Source organism: Acanthaster planci, linkage group LG13, assembly GCF_054643075.1.
Source record: "Acanthaster planci isolate LZ-2023a linkage group LG13, COTS_SCS, whole genome shotgun sequence".
Lineage (NCBI taxonomy): Eukaryota > Metazoa > Echinodermata > Asteroidea > Valvatida > Acanthasteridae > Acanthaster > Acanthaster planci.
The window spans coordinates 11489883-11509281 of NC_141789.1; the positions used below are offsets into that span (position 1 = coordinate 11489883).

A 19399-nucleotide genomic window follows, 5' to 3' on the forward strand; every position below is an offset into this window, starting at 1 on the left:
TCTAACGGTTATTTTATTATACACATGTAAATGCATATATTTTTATAAATAAAACTTTTATAAACAGGGATTTTTCATTATCTAGGTTGTTCTTGTTATGTTAACTTTTAATAGCAAATAAACGTTTTACCGTCTACCTTTTCGTTATTATGCATTGTACTTATCGAAAGTCTGATGCAGCTTGCAGTCCTGAAGGATAATTGTTCGATGATATACCCATGGGCCATGGCCATAGTGTGCTGTATGAAAATTTATTTTTCATAAACAGTGTTGCGTTTTGTTGCATTAATAACATTTGTTACAGCCAGAAACTGTAATACGTTTCTTCAATTGTTTATTTACAGTCACTTGCAAAGGGTTAGACCTCCTGGAATTTTATTGGTATTTCTGTCACTGGGCCTGCACAACGTTGTCTCATTGAATGATTAATTTTTAATTTTGTTGCAAAGGCAGGTCTTGTATGACATTTTGTCTGTATGGCAGCATGTGTTAAAAAGCCAGTTTAAGTAAGCAGAAATGAAGGGGGGCAAACATTAATTAACATTTCATTTTTTGCCGTGTAACCAAGACACTATGGCTACGCATTGAAAATGGACATAAGTTGCCTTGACTGATTGGTTTAAGTTTGGTTTGTCTTCAGGTTAATGCATTTTGTATGGTCTAAATATCTGCGAGTGACTGCAGTCATTCATCCTACTCGAAAGCACGTCACCAGTTTCATTCCTTCGTCCATACGGACGAGCTTTCGTGTTTATATATTGAAGCTTTGTTAACTTTCCTTCAAGCGATGACATTATAATAAAACTTTGTTATTCCGTCGAGTAATCTTCCTGCTAAGCCGTAAAAAGTAGGCAAGTTATTTAGGGATAAAGTGTTGTAACTACTTTCAACAATATTTTCAACCATTATTTCTACAGTATTATTACAGATTAGTTTAAAAATGCGTCGTTGCAACCGTTACTTACTTCTTCACTTCTAAAACTAGTATAGCTTTGACAAAGGGTGCAGTGTCATCTGATTTGTACATAGAATCTTGACGAAACTTGGGCCAAACACCCAGAGTGAAAGCCCATTTCGCTTTTACCACGATTTGCAAGCCAAAATTGGTGTTAAAATATTTATGAATAAGTACAGAAAATAAAAGAGTTTTTCTATGTTCTATCATAAAGTTCTAAACTGTCAAATTCATTACGTCGGTGATTACCCCCCACCCAAACTTACCTGTTTTACCAACAAAGTGTGGACATTCCTTTGTTCTCCAGTGGTTAAGGAAACTTGAGGAAAATGCTCCCTTTTCTCTAACTATATAGGATAACTTCTTCGAGCTGGATTCTTAATGACGATTCCCTGGATTCCTCTTCGATTTGCCACAGATAACCTTGACCCAAAAATGCCTCTGAAAGTGTTTTTCAGAGAGGGGAAACATTGTGTGGACGTGTGCGAGTCCACACTACGCCTTCGCAAGCTACATTGTGCGGACTTCTTTTGTGCAGAGGTCCACGCTATGTATGCCACGCCTGCACACCCACCCGCACATTAAAACAGACAGTTTATGTTTGCCCTATTGTGTGAATATTCCTTTGTTTTTGTATATAGCTAAGGAAACTTGTTGAAAGTACTTATTTTTATTTGAACACTCTCGTAAACTGGATTTTTGTTTTTGGTTTCCTTATACCGTTCCTTTCTGTTAAATGTAATGACCCTCACGCAAAATACCAATAAACCTATTTTCCAAATAGGGGATAGCCTTGTGCGGACCTGGCTAGGTCTACACAAGGTTCGAACAACCTGCATTATGACCTTTTATACTCAGGTGCTCAGAAAGAGGATGGCAATATTGGGACGTGTTATCGGGAATTTTGCGTGCGCGTTTCTCCAATTGCCCTCGATGGGATGCATTTCCTTAGTCAGAATATGGGGGTTTTTCTTCTGCTTGGTCTCAAGTATAATCACTATGCACTCCCGATCGAATCCTAAATGCGCATGGGAACAATTTCTATCCCGTTATTACTCAACTGAAAGCAATATGCAGGCTGGATCATTTCCTAGCATGAATGACAATAAAGTCCATGGAAAGGCTTATGTATCCATCCTCACAAGTGCTCTGAAAGTGAGCAAGGGCCCACTTCCATAGATCATCCAAGTATTCAGCTACTTCGGGCTGTGGTATCCTTCCTGTTTGTCCCAGAACAGTCTTCAGATATGCTGTCGAAGAAACACAAATAGAAGTGATACTGTAAGTCACCAAATGCTTGCTTTAGATAAGCCGCCTTTCAAATAGAAGCGATTCTGTAAGTCCCCGAATGCTTGCTTCAGATAAGCCGCCTTCCAACATTATAGTGTTGACATTTTGCTTACATTAATAAACATTTAGGCACGGGTAAAGTGTCGACTGTCTGATAGTTTAAACCATGGCCTTGGTACCGTACAATCACAGTGTGGTAATTAATCTTCTCACTAATGAGATGACCACTGATCACGTGCTTTCGGCGATATACTTCAAATCATTGGTTATCTTGATCAATTTTTGATGAGCGAATAAAGTGTTGTGAGAATATTTTCAGCAATGAGGTAGAAAAAGAAAATTCGAATTGATAACTGCCGCTTGTGTAACGCATTGAGCGAGCTCGCGCGCCTGGCAGAAATTTACCCACAATGCTTTGCGTGTCTTTAGCTGTGACCCCGTGTGACATATTTCCTTCACTAAAATTTGTGCAAGGCCGTCAGCCCTTCCCAATGCCATGTTCGGGCGTAGGGCGAAGAGCAAAACACGGCTTAAGAAGTACAGACGTCACAAAGCCTTGTGGGTAAGGCTGCAGCCTGATGTACAGTCTCGGGACAGGCCAAGGGTCCAACGGCAATAACAAAGTTTTTGCTCGGTCTAGGGTGAGTTCACTGCTCATATGCTGCTAGCCATAAAGACAGAGCGCACCGACATGGACGGATGATAGACTAACATTTCAGTCGTGCTTCAGACATGTGTAGCTCGTGCGTGCGAATTTCACACTCGGCACTGGACCAACCGCAGGCCGAGAACAGCTCTTGGGTTCCTCGAACGGAGCGGTTCCACACGTGATAGGTTGATCTGAACCCCTGTAATGCAAACAAGTTCAAGCAGTAACAGTTTTAGAGTGACCGGATTGATGGTACTACGCTGGTAGAAGAATGTCCCGAAATTGATCAATGGACTCGAAGCGCAGAATGACAAGTGTACAGCCCCAAACGGACTGATCCTAATTATAAATGTAAGGGCAGCAAAAGCAGCTTAGATAAAATGTTCTCGAGCACATTGAAATTTACAACCATTTTTATCGCTGATTATACCATGTAAATTCTCTTAGACCTGAGAAGTAATGTTGTTAAACTGTGGGCAAGTTCGATCAGCGACAAATTGTCAACCAATGGTCGATTTTGACTGGTAACCTTTGTATGAAATATAGACCGGGCACCAGGCCAAATCGACAAGTGGTTTAATAAAAAATCCTCGCTTATCGAATTTTTCCTGTGTTTACGCGTGTGCTTTCTCCTGGTAGCCGTCCAACAAGAAGGCACACGTGTAAACAGATGAGTGACGTCATTACGTGTATAGGACTTACGGAGGCACCAAATGCACCATTCTCCTGAGATTTTCTCATGGCATCATAGAGCAGAAATGAAATTTGCGCCCCCTTATGTAATTTATGTAATTACTATTACATAAACTCTAGCACAATTTATTACAAGAGCATTGTTGAAAAAACATGCACTCATAAACTTGTGCGAGACTTACAAATTGCCGGCGTTAAATTTTATTCAAGCAAGGTGAAACCTGAAAATACCCAAAGACCGGTTTATCTCAACTGATATTGATGGATGAAATTATTTCAGGCCTGTTTTGACCAAAACTGGTTTATGTTAACTTCTGGGGGCGAAAATTGAGCTAAAATTTTAATCAAAATTCTAATCCTCAACATTACCGGTGGAAGGGGGAATCGGATTTTTCACCCTTCCTTGTGTTGAAATTCCACCCAGGCAAATATTTCAGCAATTTGAAATATGTACATGAGCACCTTAACATAGCGACCCCACTTCTGGTGGTCAGCCAGGAATCGAGTTGCCTCCTCCACAATGTTCCGACGATCGCGGCATCGGATTATGAATAATGCCTCCCCGTCGCTTTTTAGACAGGTATGGATGCTTCGGAGTGCCCCGATCACGTCGGAGACCCAGTGGATGACGAAAAAACAGACAGTTTTGTCGAATTTCTCTCGCCATTCCGGGTTGTCCCCCGCGTTCTGGGCGTCTCCCTTGCAGTAATGCACATTGACTGCTGAGTTGTTCTGAACAGCAACGTGGATCATCTCGTCCGAAACGTCTATACCTGTGGCGAACACGGTCGAAACAGCTTCTTGTAAAACGCTGAAGATTTCACCGCATAGGTATATCAGTAGCGGAGGGGGTCAGTCTGGTACAGTCTGACCTTTGGCCTAGAAATAGGAAAAGGTCACATGGATATGCATAAACATAATAATTATGATCATAAGGATATGAGTAGAAATGAGGTGTAGGGTACCCCGCTTGTGGCCTACAGGCGTCTTCGCAACCTACGGGACCTTATTGTTTGGGCAGAGGTGCCCCCTTTGAATACCCTTCCCCCCTCCCAGCAAGGCACGTTCAAGTGTGATTCTAACAGATGTGTTGTTTGCCCGAACCATGTCCTGGAATCAGATAGATTCTCTGGACACTCCTCCGGTACCACCCACTGGACTAAAGGCACTATCACTTGTAGCTCTTCTAATGTCCTATATCTTATCTCTTGAAGGGTGTGCAGTGTTCCCCTCCTTCCTCCATGGTCGGAGAGATTAAGAACACTCTCAAGAAGCGTTTCTATGGCCACAGATCTACGGTCAACACCAAACGACTAGATACCCTTGTAGGCCACCACTTCAACCCTCCTAACCATTCTATGTCTGACATGATCTTACAAGGCATAGAATCACTTGAGTTCCGTAAAGATGCTGTTCGCTTCAACAGGGAAAAGCTTTGGATCAAATGCCTCCGCACCATACAACCCCATGGCCTGAACATCCAAGAGGGAAACTACTAATTAACGCTCTTTTCTTTCCCTCTATTTTGTCTGCAGATTATAACCCCTCCCACTTGGGGATCAGTTCCATCCATTTTATTTTTCTTTAATCTCTTCCCACCTTACATTCCATTGTTATTCAACCATGGCTTTCATGCAGTCCCCTTCATACTTTGCCCCTCATCCAGCCTGCAGCTGTCTTGGCCTTTCCTTTTGTCCTCTTGCATTCATCCATACTTGGTTGATTCTCTGTGTGCTTTTTTGTCCTGTCCACTTGTCATTTTGCCTTTGAGAAAGATTCTGCTACTAGGATCGAAACGTCAGGCCCTCCATATATTGTGATACATGTACACGTAGCTATGATAGAGGACCTAAGTGCACACCTCACGTGGAGGCGATACTGCGAGATTCGGCGCGTGAAGCTACGGAGCTGTACCAGGGACGTGGTGAAAAAAAATTCTCTCAGCATGTATGAGCTACCTCATACGTGCGACTTGAATGCTGTACGTACGAGTAATATCTTATTCGTACGACTTCTGAATCATATCTTTTATGTACGAGATATAAGTCGTGCGTGCGCGATATAACTCGTACGCACGACATATCGTTCGTAAGAGATATAACTCGTAAGTACGGGTTACGCACATACGAGATGTAAGTCGTACGTACGAGTTATATCAAGGAGGAGAGAATGTTTTTTCATCATGTCCCTAATACATCTTCCTATGAACCAACATGCATGAGTGCTTCATTCATTTTACACTACACATCGTGGTTCACAATGACGTCACTCTTCGGTACTCTTTATAGATCGACGTTAGCAAAATGTCATCATTCTTGTCGGCGGACATCAAAGTTGGCATGTCTTGAAGAAGACAGTTTGTCCCTGCATAAAGCACCCACTTCACGTGTCTACTTGTTTTGTATTCGTACGATTAAAACATAACATCTTAATGAGGGACATTTCACCTAAGGGGCCTGAGCTTTACTATTTTTTTTTCACGTCAGTCACTATTTGTTTATCTACGAAGGCATAATTGTACCTGTCACATTCCTGACTTTTTCCGCCATTGATTTAGTCTCTTCTCCCGTACCGCAACCCACGTCCAGGACTGCATCTTCAGGTCGGAATTTTAGTTTGCTAATGTGGTGCACTATTACGGAGTGTTGGATGAACCGTGCATCCTTGCAGTAGTCGCTACTTGCCGAGAAATTCATTTCACTTCTTATTTTGCATCATTTCATCAGAACTAAAATATAAAGTGCTGCCTACACTGTCTGCTAAGTAATATTGAAATGTAGCAGCGGCACCGAAACCCAAAGGTTAAGCTATTGTGACATTTGACAATAACTCTCGTAGACGGACCTTTTTTAAACTCAAAATGCAAATAGGCCTACACCACGCCAGGCATTGAGTAAATATCCCATGACGTGTAAAAATATGGTGTTCACGCCGCACACTATCAGGCATGCCAAACATTGCAAAATTCAGTATTCTTAAATACGAGTTCACAATGTATACGCAATGTGTTAAAATCTTATGTGCGATGTCTAATGTATGTTCGATATTTTGCCGTGAAATGCCTAATGTTTGGGGTATAATTATACATGTACATGCATGTGCAACCTACATATTGTGCGGTGTGCGTGCACTAAGTCGTGTGTGATGCTAAAATATATGTGCTTCATTTTAATTTTAAATGTGCAATGTTCTGTAACGAGGTCATGTTTTCGCCCTACTCTCACCTGACGCCGGTTCCTTTTCCTTTGTTGAGTTCCATTCAGCTTACACGCCATTCAGCTTACACATAACATTACTGCCTTGTCATGGCAGGAGAATTTTGAGATGCTGTGTGACTGCAAACATGCTGGTCCAACGTGACCAGTCCACTCTTGTTTAGCGCATTTTGAGCATTTTTGCATTTGTTGACGTAAACATGAGTGGACCGCTGTCATGGAGAGCTTTACATGAATTGCCATCAAGTTTCTCAGAGACTCCCATTTGTTGAATTCAATTTGTTTGTATAGACCTGTAGAGTTGCTGCAGCTACGTACAGAGTGTAAGAGAGTAACTATGATTGCCAGTACCCGAAGTACCTATCTGTAAACTACCTGCAATAGAGCCTGAAAGTAAAAGGTCACTCAGCGAGCTTCCGGAACCCTCGAGCGGTCTGCCTATGGGGATTTTACATTGGGCCGTCCTATCACGTTCGATAATTTTTGGAAAAATAATTCCTTACTGAAACCACCCCATGAAACACTCATGTTGGAATTTTACCTTTGTCTTTCTTAAGTAATATTTTGGAAAAGTCACCTGGAGATGGGTAAAAAAGGAAGTTTATGAACGACCTTTCAGGTCCGGCGACATCGTACCTAGGTCTCCTTGTGCATGAACGTCTGTTTTTACTCGCCGTGCTTTCTTGAAAACGAGATTGTACAACCTTGCAAAGATTTACCTACCTGCAGTAGAAGGGTTCCATATTCCGTTGAGTTGACATCACGCAGTTGTCAGCAAATGTTAGATGAAATATTAGAATCTTTCGTAAAAGTAGAATGTTGCGTTATGTGTATTACCTTATAAATTATCTGAGTGTGTAAAATATTTTGATCTGTTTTTATTTCGGCTTTTACCCACAGACTACCATAAAGTTTCAAACGGGCAATGTCCATCTACGTATGAGACTGCTGCATTGCATTGTTCTTCATGTATTTTAGATTTTCGGAAGTGATGGATCAGTTTTTGGCAGCATATTTCTCTTTTAGATCAAATAATTGTTCAGTTTCTATAAATTGATATACTAGGAAATATTTTTCAAAGCCCTTTTTCCAAGTTGGATTTTTTAAAAGAAACTGAGCGAAAAAATATTACAAATTCTAAAATCTTTCCACGTTATTTTTTGCATCCAGGGGTCAACGTTCAGGCTCTATTGGGAGGAATCTATGCGATAAAGTTAACACTGTCAGATAACCATTCAAATATGACTGACTTTGCTCGATCTTTTACATAGCCATTCCCACAATGAACAAAGTTCAATTTAAGTTGTGCTGTTACTGACATGTTCCCTTTCCAGCTTAGTCTGATACTGGTTGTGAGAGCAATAAATAGGATCTTGATCAAGGATATCAGTATTGGAGCTACATCTTACAAGGGGTTCACTAGGAACATGTCATGTTATTTCTGCAGGACTTATGAAATCTTCTATAAGTTGCGTTTATCATATTAGAATACAATTTTTGGTACATTGGATGTACATTTGGTACATTTGGTACATTGTGTGAAACATTTAGATAACAGATAACAACTCTTTTCTGCCTAAAATCAAGGGGAAATTTTAAATTTGGTCAACCAAAACTGGTTAGGATCCTCACATTTATGCAATGCACCCATTCCACCCTGGGGGTGTTAAAACGTCGTATGAAAACATGAAACGTATTCTGCTACCCCTAAAATTCGAGTCTCTAAACTGAAAATATGGATCCATACTAAAGTTTATAAAACCATTTCAAAGTTAAATTTCGCCAGGAAAGACATGACTAATATTGGAAGGTGAATTGTAAGGTCATGTACATTAGTTAAAGTCATGATTCAGTTAGACATTCTATGCTGCTTTGGTGGTCTACTGCTATGGTGAGCTCACAATAAAAACATGCAGACCCTGCAGTACTTATGTGCATTATGAGCCTTCATCCTTGCTTGCTTGTTCTCAGCCATAAAAAAGTAGTGGGAAGTTACAGATCTGCTGAGGTGAGGCATAACAATTATTACACAGCGTTGTAAAATATTAAGGGGTACTCAGGAATGTGATACATTATTTTAGAAGACACAATCTATTTGTGGGCATCTGTATCATGTGAACTTGTATTTTAAATTCGGGGCACAGACAAAGAAAGGTGAATCCTGTTTCCATTTTACCTCCCATGATACTAGTGGACTGAAGAGTCACTGCATGTACTCACTGAAATTCTCAGGTCAGAATGTACTCAAAACACTTCCCTTTTCCTCACGGGGGGCAACAAATCTGGATGGATGGTCCAAGACAGACGTTTCTTTTGTTGAAAACCCATTTCGTATTGGCGGCAATAGTTCAAAACATACACCCTTGTTTGGCATGTTCCTCTTCACGTAGTCTGTTGAAGTGAGAGTTGTTTTTGATTTAGGGTTTTAGTAGAAGTATTAGACCACATTATTTAGGGTTCGTATGACATTAATTTGATAACACTTCATGAATTAAGTCACGTTTGAATCACTTGTCTGTGGCTTGAATTTAACATGGTGAGAAGTAGATGCAGCCACAACCATCGACTCAAGTAGTTTAAAGTCACAGCCAAGTAATTGGGACTCAGCTTTATTCTCTGTTCTTATTCGTATTACCTTGTAGTCACAGCCAGCCGTAGACTTGTCAACACGACGCTTGTGAGGTTGCGAGGCCGAGGTAAAAACTCTGCGTCACTTTTGAGCTAATCTGCGCATGTGCAAGCAGCGCATGTTCATGTGAACAGCAGTGCCGCAGAAAGTTTTTCCCTGTCGTTTCCGCGTGAAGTGCCAATGTGAATAGTTTTTGGGCACATCACTTTTGCAAAGGGAACAATCGACGGCCGTGCCGGTCGGTTGATTTTCGGTTAGGGGAGCTTAGGTATGTCCTGGCTTCGTGGAGTCACAGATATGAGTTTACAGTACACTGCCCTTTTGAAATAAAAATCATTTCCACTTGGTTGAGATGAATACTTTATTGTCTATTTTGAAGCACTCCAGGGATGACAACGTCTCAAAATTTCTAAGGCTTATAATGCTTATAATTTTCCCATCATGCACATTGTGTCAACCAGCATGCCAACGGAAGGTAATGTTTACTGTCCAAACACTGGATTGTTAACATCTAGTGATTTATATGGCCAGCTAAAATGGGACTAGTTTCCTTATGCTGGTAACAATTTTGTTGAATTCATCTTAAAAAACATAATAAATGAGACAAATTGTCCCTCCATTTTTTCTGAAATACATGAACAAGAGGAATGATCGTGTAAGATCTGTGTAATTCAGTTTATGTTAGACGGCTATCCATGCGGAGTGGAGAAGTCAGTATTTCAAATTGCATAAAAGGAACCTTTCTTCTTTTTTGCCTTCTGTCTCTTCTGTTTCCAGTCTTCCGTAAAGACAAAAGTAATCCAAACTTGGCATGTAGTTCTCAATATTCATCTGAAGTCATTTGTCTATTTCCACTGCACAACTACTGCTTTAAAAAATATCAAAATTCAGCACCCTGCTGGTTTGATACCCTGGGCTAAACGTAACAAAGTGGTGACAGAATGTGCGGAGGCCTATGGCCAGAGGAGTGGATCGGCTCTTTAGGGTTATTTCGAATTAACCGCTGTCATTGCCAAACAATCCATAAGGGCGGTCGAAGTTTGCTGAAATATCAACTTTGATTGGTTCCAGATATCGCCTCAAAATGGACATTTGCCCCACAACCGTAACTATCTTTATTAAGTAGTTAGAGTTTTACCATGTTTGTATTGACGGCCAGCGATCATTTGCCAGCCTTTCATGAGCAGAAAGAGAGACAGATCAATAGCGACAGCGGTGTCAGGCTTTTTCGTTGCTACGTGCCATTAATGATGAGTCAAATGCCAAAGGCTAACGTCACTAATTTCTTTTTCATGACAGCCACCGTTGTGTTAAACAATATATTAAACCTGGATTATGGGTGATCTATAAGTGAACTACAGAATTTTCAAATCCGGGTTTAATGTTTGGTTTAACACAATGGTAGCTTTCATGAAAGAAGAAAAGTTACCATAAATAAATAAAATCACAATGAGCCTACAGTACATTGTGAATCTGCAGACTTGAATAAGAGTTCACTTTTAAAAGTGTGCTTGAGGGTTCGTTCATCCATTGCAGTCATTTGCAGCAGTTGAAACAGCATTGCGCTGAGTTTTTTTCTCCACCATGACGGGGTTTGTCACTGCAGTTGTCTTCTTAACAGGTACCGTTTGTACATAAGTTTTTTTTTTCAGTCTTCGGAAGTCAAAGGGAATTGGAATGGATGAATCCCCCAACCATCTGTAAGTTAAAGCGCTACGGTGGGTTTTTATACCTTCAGTCGTTACTGATATAAAATGTGCCGGTGGCGAGCGTGCAGAGCTTGGACACTTTCCCGAATCAGAGCACAAACCAATCAGCACAAGATTTTCGAATTAGAAATGGGCAAAACACAAACGAGACAAGGCAAGAGTAAACTAGTTGGCCATGTTCATACATAGATGTCAACTGTCGATTGTAAACACTTCGTAGGGCCTGTTTGAGTTGCACAACTCTAATGTTTAGTTTAAATACGGTAGTCAAAAACCAACAATAAAAGAACAATGTAGGTGTTATGTGACAGTGTATATGTGGTCCTACCCTAGTTGAAAAGAGTTTTAATATCCAATATTTTTAACTTTAATAAAAAAAAAAAACTCGCAAGTGAAGGTGGGATTAGCCATCGGCCATGATTCCCATTCTGTCAATTCCTAAATTGTAAACACTCCACAAGGCCTGTTCGAGTCACCGGATGGAGTCTCTAGAGTGATGTTGTTCTCCATACAGTTGCCTGCTTTGGGGCCACCCTTTTCGATTAAAATAAGACTGCCCAATGCCCAAGGAAAAAAAATAAAATAAACCTTCGTATGCACCAAAAAATCAGTTGCCGATTAATAAAAGGGGGAAGGCTTTGAATATATATAACAAATGCCTCTGAAATATGAAACTTGTGTTTTTTTAATAGCAAGTAGATTGCAAAACGACAAAGCTGAGCCACGCATTTTGCAGTAAATCGGAGAACGGCCAACGAGTCTGGCTTAAGGATCAAAATAAATTATTTTTAAACGAATTAGAAGCGCTAACACATTGGGAATAGAACTGACATTGTTCTTGGTATAGGTATTGTTTTTAGGATGAAACAATGCACAGTCGTTTAGTGAGAATAAATTTCTCCCCACGGCACACTGGAAAGATGTTGCATTAGTGTGACAGTTCAGCCTTGCAAAAGCATTAAGTTTCAGAATCTTAGGTCGAATACCAACAGCTATTCCTCACATCACCTTAAGCAAAAGCAGAATGAATGCAGGGTGAAATGGATATATTCTGAAGATTACGCAGAAACTGACCTGCATGCAACAGTCTCAAACCTAGGCTTCAGATTTTCCACTCCTTTTCACTGCAAAAAACAGTGTTCGGTTTGAATGCAAGCATTGTCGCTCATACCGCTTATTTGAATTACTCGTCACAGTCGTATCAGTGGTCACAGCACTGAGACCTGCTGACGATCACCCGTGCTACCGACAGTGTGACTTCACCACTCCGATGATCTGCACGTACAACTGGACGGTGAACTGGTATTATGCGCTTTCAAACCAGGTTGGTGGTTAACGAAATGTCACGGGTCATTTCAAAATTGTGGCGACTTTAGAGATTTTATACCTTTGCGTAATGTCTCTCGTCTTTTGGTTGACAAGATTTGGGGGTTTTGCTTTCTCATCTCAGGTGTCATGCTCAATGTTCTCGCAAATTTCATCATTTCATCTTTTCCTTAGTTTGACCGATATTTCTGAAGATCCAATAACGATCTATGAGCATTTGTTCAACGGATAATGATCTTGATTCATGCTGCCCAATTTGCTGGCGTGCTTGCTCCTTCAAAAGGGCAAATCTATACCTCATGGTTAGTGGTCACAACCATAGGCTTAAATCCGGAGTCATGGGGGATATATTCCCCCCCCCCCACTTTCTGACCGGGGGCCAGGCTATTGAATCTTCCTCCCCTACTTTTCCATAGTGAGAAAAAATTAAAGCAGACAGCTAAGAATGTTTTGGACTTCCCAACAAATAAAATGCCTTCAATATCACTCAGAAAAGAAGACCAATAAAAAAACAGCCATAGGCCACATTAAAGATGGACATCTGTATCATGAACATCGCCCTCTACATTGTTTCGTAATGATGTCATTATAATATCATATTATTGGAAGGTTTTGTATCAAATCATTTTCTTGAGGCCTTGTCTAATGTGCTGTACACCATTTTCTTTCTTGAGTGTGGAAGGTGCCCAAACATCACAAGCGACTGTTCTAACGACCAGTGTTTCCCAGCTGATGGAGTTCAACGAGCCGTCAGCCTAATAAATCGAGTATTCCCAGCTCCAAGCGTTCAGGTGAGCCCGCGTCTACGCTGTTTTGTCCACATAAGATTTTCTTCAGTTTGATAACACCCTTCCGCTTCTCAGACAAAAATCAAACTGTAGGCTTTAATCACAAAATCTATAGGTTGGCCTGTCATGCATCACAACAAACCGTCGTAATGTGTTCTCTGTCAGATCTGTAGCGGTGACGAGGTTGTCGTCAGCGTCACCAACAACTTGCAGAACAACGAAGGGGTAACGATCCACTGGCACGGCATCTTCCAGAACGGCAGCCAGTTCATGGACGGTCTGCCCATGGTGACACAATGTCCCATCCCCTCCCCCGGCAATTTCGAGTACCGCTTCACGCCTTACGAGCCCGGCACCCACTGGTTCCATTCCCACACCGGCCTGCAGCGCTCAGACGGGCTGATGGGTCCGTTCATCATCAGGGAGAGCAGACGGACCGACCCTCATGGGGACTTGTACGATCTGGACGTGGCTGAGAATGTAATCTTTCTGAACGATTGGCATCATGACACCTCGGTCAGCGAGTTTGCGAAAAGTCAATGGGGCGGTGGTTCACGCGTAGATTCAATCCTGATTAACGGTAAATGTAGTTTTTTTTTTTATTTTACCCATTTTACATTCGGTAAGACATCATACACGCGATTGCATTTGCAAATTGCATCGCCCGGAAATGAGTTTGCCAAAAATTGAAAACTTTAAGAATGTGATGGGAGGTAAAAAAAAAAACGAGTGGCCAGTTGAATCAAGATAAGCAAACCTGTGTAAGCAGAATTTTTGTTGCTTTGTTGTTTAACTTAATTACCAGTGGAATGGTTATAACAATCCTATTTATTTCGGATGACAGGAAAAGGAATAGCACCGGGCATCAGCCCTCCCCATCCACCTCTTGAAGTCTTCAACGTCGAGCAGGGTAAAAGATACCGCTTCCGGGTCATCAACGGGGCCAGTTCATTCTGCAACATGCAGTTCTCGGTGCAGAACCACACGCTGCTGGTGATAGCCAGCGATGGCGGGTCTTTCCAACCTCAGGCGGTGGAGTACTTCAGGATTAATGGAGGGGAGCGGATGGACTTCGTGTTGAATACCAACCAGACTGTTGACAACTACCAGATCCAGGTCATCGGGCTGCCGTGCGGCAACACCGTACCGTCCAAGCAGATTGCATATCTGCGATACGATGGCGCCAACGACCCGCCCGCCATCAACGAACTGCCTAACATCACAACCTACGGGAATTCTTCAACTTGGTGGCAAGCTTTCCCGGGCAAGTCTTTCGCTCAGGTCGACTCAGCAGGTTTGTAGACTTGGTTAAGTTACTTATGCCACTTGTAGTCATGCCACCGGTAGTTCTGACAACAGTGGCGTACCTGTCAACTACTTTCCTTTTGGGGGAGATGCGATGATTGAATTTCCGAATTGTATTTATAATGACGCATATTTCCCTATCCCGCTGCATACGTCGTTGACTGCAAGAGCGATCGAAAAAGATGAAATGGAATACTTCAGTCCTGTCCACAGCCTTGCGTTTGCAGCTGCTTAAAAATAATGCGTCGAAATATACGCCGGGTAAGAAACCAAGGTAATGGGTGGTATTTGCACTGAGTTTTTAATCTGCCCAGTCAAACATGTCAAGAAATAACATACCCAGCCGTTTAATGGGAAGAGATGTTTGGCGTATTACAGACGCCGATTACAGGTCAACCGAGGGGGCGGAGGATCGTCAGGAGTACATACAAGTCGGGTTTGGTAGCCGCCGTGACCCCACCACAAACCAGTTGATGACCTACCCCCAGCTGAACGACATCACCTACTATTTTCCCACCTCCCCGGTGCTGAGCCAGTTCGGAGACCTCCCGGAGAACATCTTCTGCAACCAATCCGACTTCCCTCAGGGAGAGTGCGCGGGCGAGAAGTTGTGCTCCTGCGTGCACACCATCAATGTCGGCGAGAAAGAGGTATACACATGCCTCCTTTGAAGCAAGTAAAAACGGGACAACGGGGTTGGATATTACTTTTTATACACGTGGCAACCATGCATTGAACATTTATACTGGCCAATTCCTGCCCAACTTGCTTGGTTTTTCCTATGCAGCGTTGGTCAACATGTCCAATGAACGTGGGGACAAAATCTTCCTCAAAGCTATCCAAATTTTACAGTAGCCGGCAACTGGGGTATTGTATGCCAGTTTTAACTTCCGAAAAATAGCCACGTTTGTTAATATTTTGAAGGTAAAATCTTGAAGAACGTCAAGGCTTGACCTAAGACAGTCTGTAAAGGAAACTAATCTCTCGTTTTTATATGTTCCACTTCCAGAGAATCGAAGTCATCCTGGTTAATTCGGATGACTTTGGCGTCTTGCACCCGATGCACCTCCACGGCCAACAATTCGAGGTGGTTGCCATGGAAAGGATGGAGGGCGTTACAATTCCGCTGGTCCGTGAGCTTCTCGCAAATGGTCGGTATCGGTTAAAGTTTATTGAACTGACTGATACAAAATGTTTATCTGCAACACCCACATGACTCTGCATGCATGCTTTAATTAATTAAGCCATTAAGTTGAGATCCAGGAAATAGATGGTCCACGTGGCTTTCTTTCACTGACCGACCGACTGGTTAACTGACTCACCGACCGACTAGCCGAACGAACAACCAATTGACCGACCGACCACAGGGTTGAACTTACCGCCCGACCAGCCATCCGACCCATCTGGGCATCTTAACTATCCTGCTTATCAGCTGTAGGCAAGTATGAAAGCTGCGTTAGTTCGGCAAACATTTCAGCAAACTTTTTTTGTGGTTGGGTTCTCCCCAACCACATTATGTCTTGTACAAAACTCAGTGGTCAATCGACACTTACTGTCTCAGGTTCCATCTTACGCAACAACAACGGCCCCAGGAAAGACGTCATCATCGTCCCTGACATGGGCTACACCATCTTCCAGTTCCAGGGTTGGAACCCAGGCTGGTGGATCTTCCATTGTCACATCGAATTCCACCTCGAGGTAAACTGATTTCACGGGGTCATGATGTTTCCGGCAATGGGTAGATCCAGAACCAAATTCTTTGGGGCCCAAAAAAAAATGGAAATTTTTTAGATTGGCCTAACCTTTTATGGCCCTTTGAAGAGCGAGGCTACATTTTGTGTGTTTTTTACATACTTTGAAAGGAAAATGCTTCTTTCTCTTAATATTTTTCATTAAGGGATCCTCCCTTGTAACCAGGACCGTGGAAACTGGTTTTTAACCATCAACTAGAAAGGCTTCAAGTTTAATCGAGGACCAATAGGTGACAAATGGTTACTTCATAACGCACTTCCACGGAAGGGCGAACAACCCTTTTCTAAATGTCACAACGACAGCTGACGATCTTGGCGCCCTGCAGCACGGACAGTGTGATAAGCATGGCTTATGATTAGTAATAGTGATGTCGATGCAACCAAACTATAAGATGGCTGACCAGTCAAGCCATCTCCGATAAGAGTTCGTTGGATCAGAGACTGAAAGTACCGTAAACCACAAGTCTTGACTGAACTCACTTGTCATTGATCGATCAAAATGTGATACGGTTGTTGCTGACACCTTTCAAGAAACAAGCAGATAAACTTTTTCAACAAATAATTACATTTCCCTTAATAAACTGTGGATGTGCTCCTGGAGGCCACACACGCAAACAAAACGTGTGACAGTTTTACAATGTCTCAGATTTACGTCTGGAAGAAATGTCAGATATGTTTGTGTTTCTCACTGAGGGTGGGGTGTGCATACCGACCATGTTTGCTGTGTTATCAAGGGGATAAAATAAACTAGACCTAACAACAGGGTACGCAAAAAAAATACCGAAATAATTTACTACTTAATTGAAACAGACACCTCCAAAAATCGTAATTGTCAAATTTGCGCGCAAGTGCAAAGCCTCAGCATAACCCACACTGACCAAATAACTATTCGCACGCGCTCAAATTTCCAGTTGTCAGATGGATTTGGGGCTCAGAACTTATGGAGTCGGAAAAGTGGAAGCTAGTAATACAAGAGGCCGTCTCCATAGCCGACCCCTTTTGGGGAGCCTCTAGTAGTCGTCTTCCACACATCCCGATCTAGCATCAGAATCCTATCGGGTCAGCGGTTTCCTGTTGCGACATGTGTCCTTCTTCTGCTGGTCAATGTATGGGAGTCTCCTCCCCCTGCTCCCGTTAATTAGTGCGGGTTCTACTGGCAGGCTCGCAGCTAGCTCAGAGCGACGCAGAAAGTGTCCCGCCGCGCCAGCCTCATCCTCTACATTCCGATCTTGGATGCTATCAGTAGAGCTAGATGTTGGGCACGCAGTCTTCCCAGCGGACATCGAGTGCCATCCGTGTAGCATCCTCGTGAAGAAGAGCTTCCTCGTGTGTAGTCCAGAACTTTCTCGTGCTTAGCTGTCAGCTGTAAACAAGCCTTACTCGTTTTTTTTTTCTGTGAAGATGTTGGTGAAAATAGATCCAAACATAGTATGTTTTGCAATGTACTTCAGGACTAATTTAAGGATGCCCATCTTTGGATGGCCTATTTCCCCTTATAAAGCCCTCCAAGAAAGTGGACAGAAAGTGCGAGATGGCAAAATAAACTTTGTTTTGATATGCATCCGAAAGGATTTTCCCAATGAGGGTGTTGATTTTATCTGTTTATGGTTTTCAGCCTTAACAGCAAGTGCATGTTTTCTTCTTTTTTTTCCCTTTTTTTTTAGATGGGGATGGCACTACTTTTCAATGTCCACGGTGATGTACCTCAAGTCCCAGCTGCTTTCCCCACCTGCGGCGTTTGGCCGCCGAGGGCCGACGGCCTGGGTTCTGGACCCCCCGACGAGCAGCCCTGCCAGGAGCAGCTCACCGGAGCGTCTGCCCTGGTCCACCTGGGCTGGAGCATCCCGCTCACGTTCTTGATCGCACTGGTGATCGGCGTGATTATCGGCAACAAGACGAAGGACCGAGGGTGCCCGGGGAGCGGCCACGACAACGGCAGCGGTGGCGGGCCAACACCGGCTACCAATCCTGCGGCAGACATCGCCATTTAAAATAAGTTCCCGTTCATTTTCCAGACGTACGATTTTTAATAACGGTTTGTTTAATTCAATCAGATTTATTTTAGTCGCACTAAGCGCTAGCTGTAAAATTCACGAGCCTATACCTTCAACCATAATTTGAACTATTTGCTGGCAATATTTCGTAGGTGGACCTAAAAATATTACTCAGTTCAAAAACATCCATTGAACAAAAGATAGCTGGGATAAGGCGAGCAAAGTGCACGCTGGTGTCATCCCAGTTAATTCAGGATTCTATATTCAGCCAAGCTCACTTGACACACCTTGTCAGCAAAGGTTATATGAGACCTTAGAATCTTTCGCAAATGTAGATGATTCCTGTAAGTTTATTCCTTTGAAATTTACATAAAACGTTCTGGCCTTTCTCAGCTTTTAACTTCATGACTTGCATTAATATAAGTTTGTAAATTCTAATTTGCGTCTGAGAATACAGAGTTTTAATTTTCGGAAGTGAGAGAACAATGTTTGGCAGGTATTTCTCTGTCAGATTTTTTCCCGTGTTTTTGAATTAATATGCTTGTTAATATTTTACAAAGACCTTTTGGGAGTTTTTTTTTTTAGTTAATGACCGTAAAATAATTGCACATTTCTAAAAGTTTGGTAGCCTGCTCTTTCCATCCAAGAGCTCCGGCAGGGCGCCATCAGGAGTCAATTTTATTCAAGGGTGGGATGTTTATGATGGACGATATACCAGTGGCATTTTTTTTATAGCGGAACAGTCTAGGGATACACTGTGTACTTTCCTATGGGAAAATGACTTTATTGCTAGTCTTGAGAAGAGACTAGTCTTGATGCTTGCATGGCATGGTACAAGCTACTGTTGCTGTGACGTCGGATTTTGGATTTTGCTTCCCTTGGAAATAATATTAATAAATAAATATAAAGATGACAGCCAATTGCAACCTTTTTTAACCCTTCGTGTTGTGTAAAAATAAATTTCAATGCGATTCAATGCGAATCGTTAGTTTGTGAAGTGAGTAGTGTGTTACGTATGGATTATGAACTTCCCCGGGTCAAGCTTGATTATGATTAAAAAAAAAAGGGCCTATCGTGGATACCTCGTGGTGGCGC

At 42.2% G+C, this 19399-nt stretch overlaps 3 protein-coding genes across 4 annotated transcripts; 2 read left to right on the plus strand and 1 right to left on the minus strand.

The window, feature by feature from the left end:
* Window positions 1-288: 288 nt before the first annotated feature.
* On the minus strand, window positions 289-6422 carry LOC147796996 (uncharacterized). Its single transcript, XM_087144984.1, has 4 exons — window positions 6109-6422; window positions 4050-4360; window positions 2958-3093; window positions 289-2205 (listed from the first exon to the last, which is right to left on the minus strand). The coding sequence occupies exons 1-4, from the start codon at window positions 6281-6283 to the stop codon at window positions 2039-2041; spliced, it is 789 nt and encodes a 262-aa protein (XP_087001110.1). The 5' UTR covers window positions 6284-6422; the 3' UTR covers window positions 289-2038.
* On the plus strand, window positions 4548-5086 carry LOC147796997 (uncharacterized; the record flags this gene model as incomplete). Its single annotated transcript, XM_087145106.1, is given in 2 exon segments — window positions 4548-4814; window positions 4817-5086. Coding segments are annotated over 2 exon segments (537 nt in total), but the record flags the coding sequence as incomplete, so codon positions are not given.
* A 4414-nt stretch (window positions 6423-10836) lies between the features above and the next one.
* On the plus strand, window positions 10837-19305 carry LOC110983092 (multicopper oxidase 3-like). 2 transcript variants are annotated; one of them, XM_022242026.2, is made up of 9 exons: window positions 10837-11052; window positions 12337-12464; window positions 13141-13257; window positions 13420-13834; window positions 14099-14548; window positions 14938-15209; window positions 15569-15710; window positions 16121-16257; window positions 17975-19305. In XM_022242026.2, the coding sequence occupies exons 1-9, from the start codon at window positions 11016-11018 to the stop codon at window positions 18299-18301; spliced, it is 2025 nt and encodes a 674-aa protein (XP_022097718.2). In that variant the 5' UTR covers window positions 10837-11015; the 3' UTR covers window positions 18302-19305. The 2 variants fall into 2 exon arrangements, with proteins under 2 accessions (XP_022097718.2, XP_022097719.2); XM_022242027.2 differs by having other exon boundaries at window positions 10994-11131.
* The last annotated feature ends 94 nt before the right edge of the window (window positions 19306-19399 follow it).

Bases quoted from the DNA above. Each gene is read 5' to 3' on its own strand.
- LOC147796996 (XM_087144984.1), bottom strand. From the start codon at position 6,283: ATGAATTTCTCGGCAAGTAGCGACTACTGCAAGGATGCACGGTTCATC. The intron at 4,361-6,108 runs GTACAATTATGC...TGTTCGCCACAG, and splicing joins AAAAGTCAGGAATGTGACAG to GTATAGACGTTTCGGACGAG. The intron at 3,094-4,049 runs GTGCTCATGTAC...TTTGCATTACAG, and splicing joins AGTGGGGTCGCTATGTTAAG to GGGTTCAGATCAACCTATCA.
- LOC110983092 (XM_022242026.2), top strand. From the start codon at position 11,016: ATGACGGGGTTTGTCACTGCAGTTGTCTTCTTAACAG. The intron at 13,835-14,098 runs GTAAATGTAGTT...TTCGGATGACAG, and splicing joins AGATTCAATCCTGATTAACG to GAAAAGGAATAGCACCGGGC. The intron at 16,258-17,974 runs GTAAACTGATTT...CTTTTTTTTTAG, and splicing joins ACATCGAATTCCACCTCGAG to ATGGGGATGGCACTACTTTT.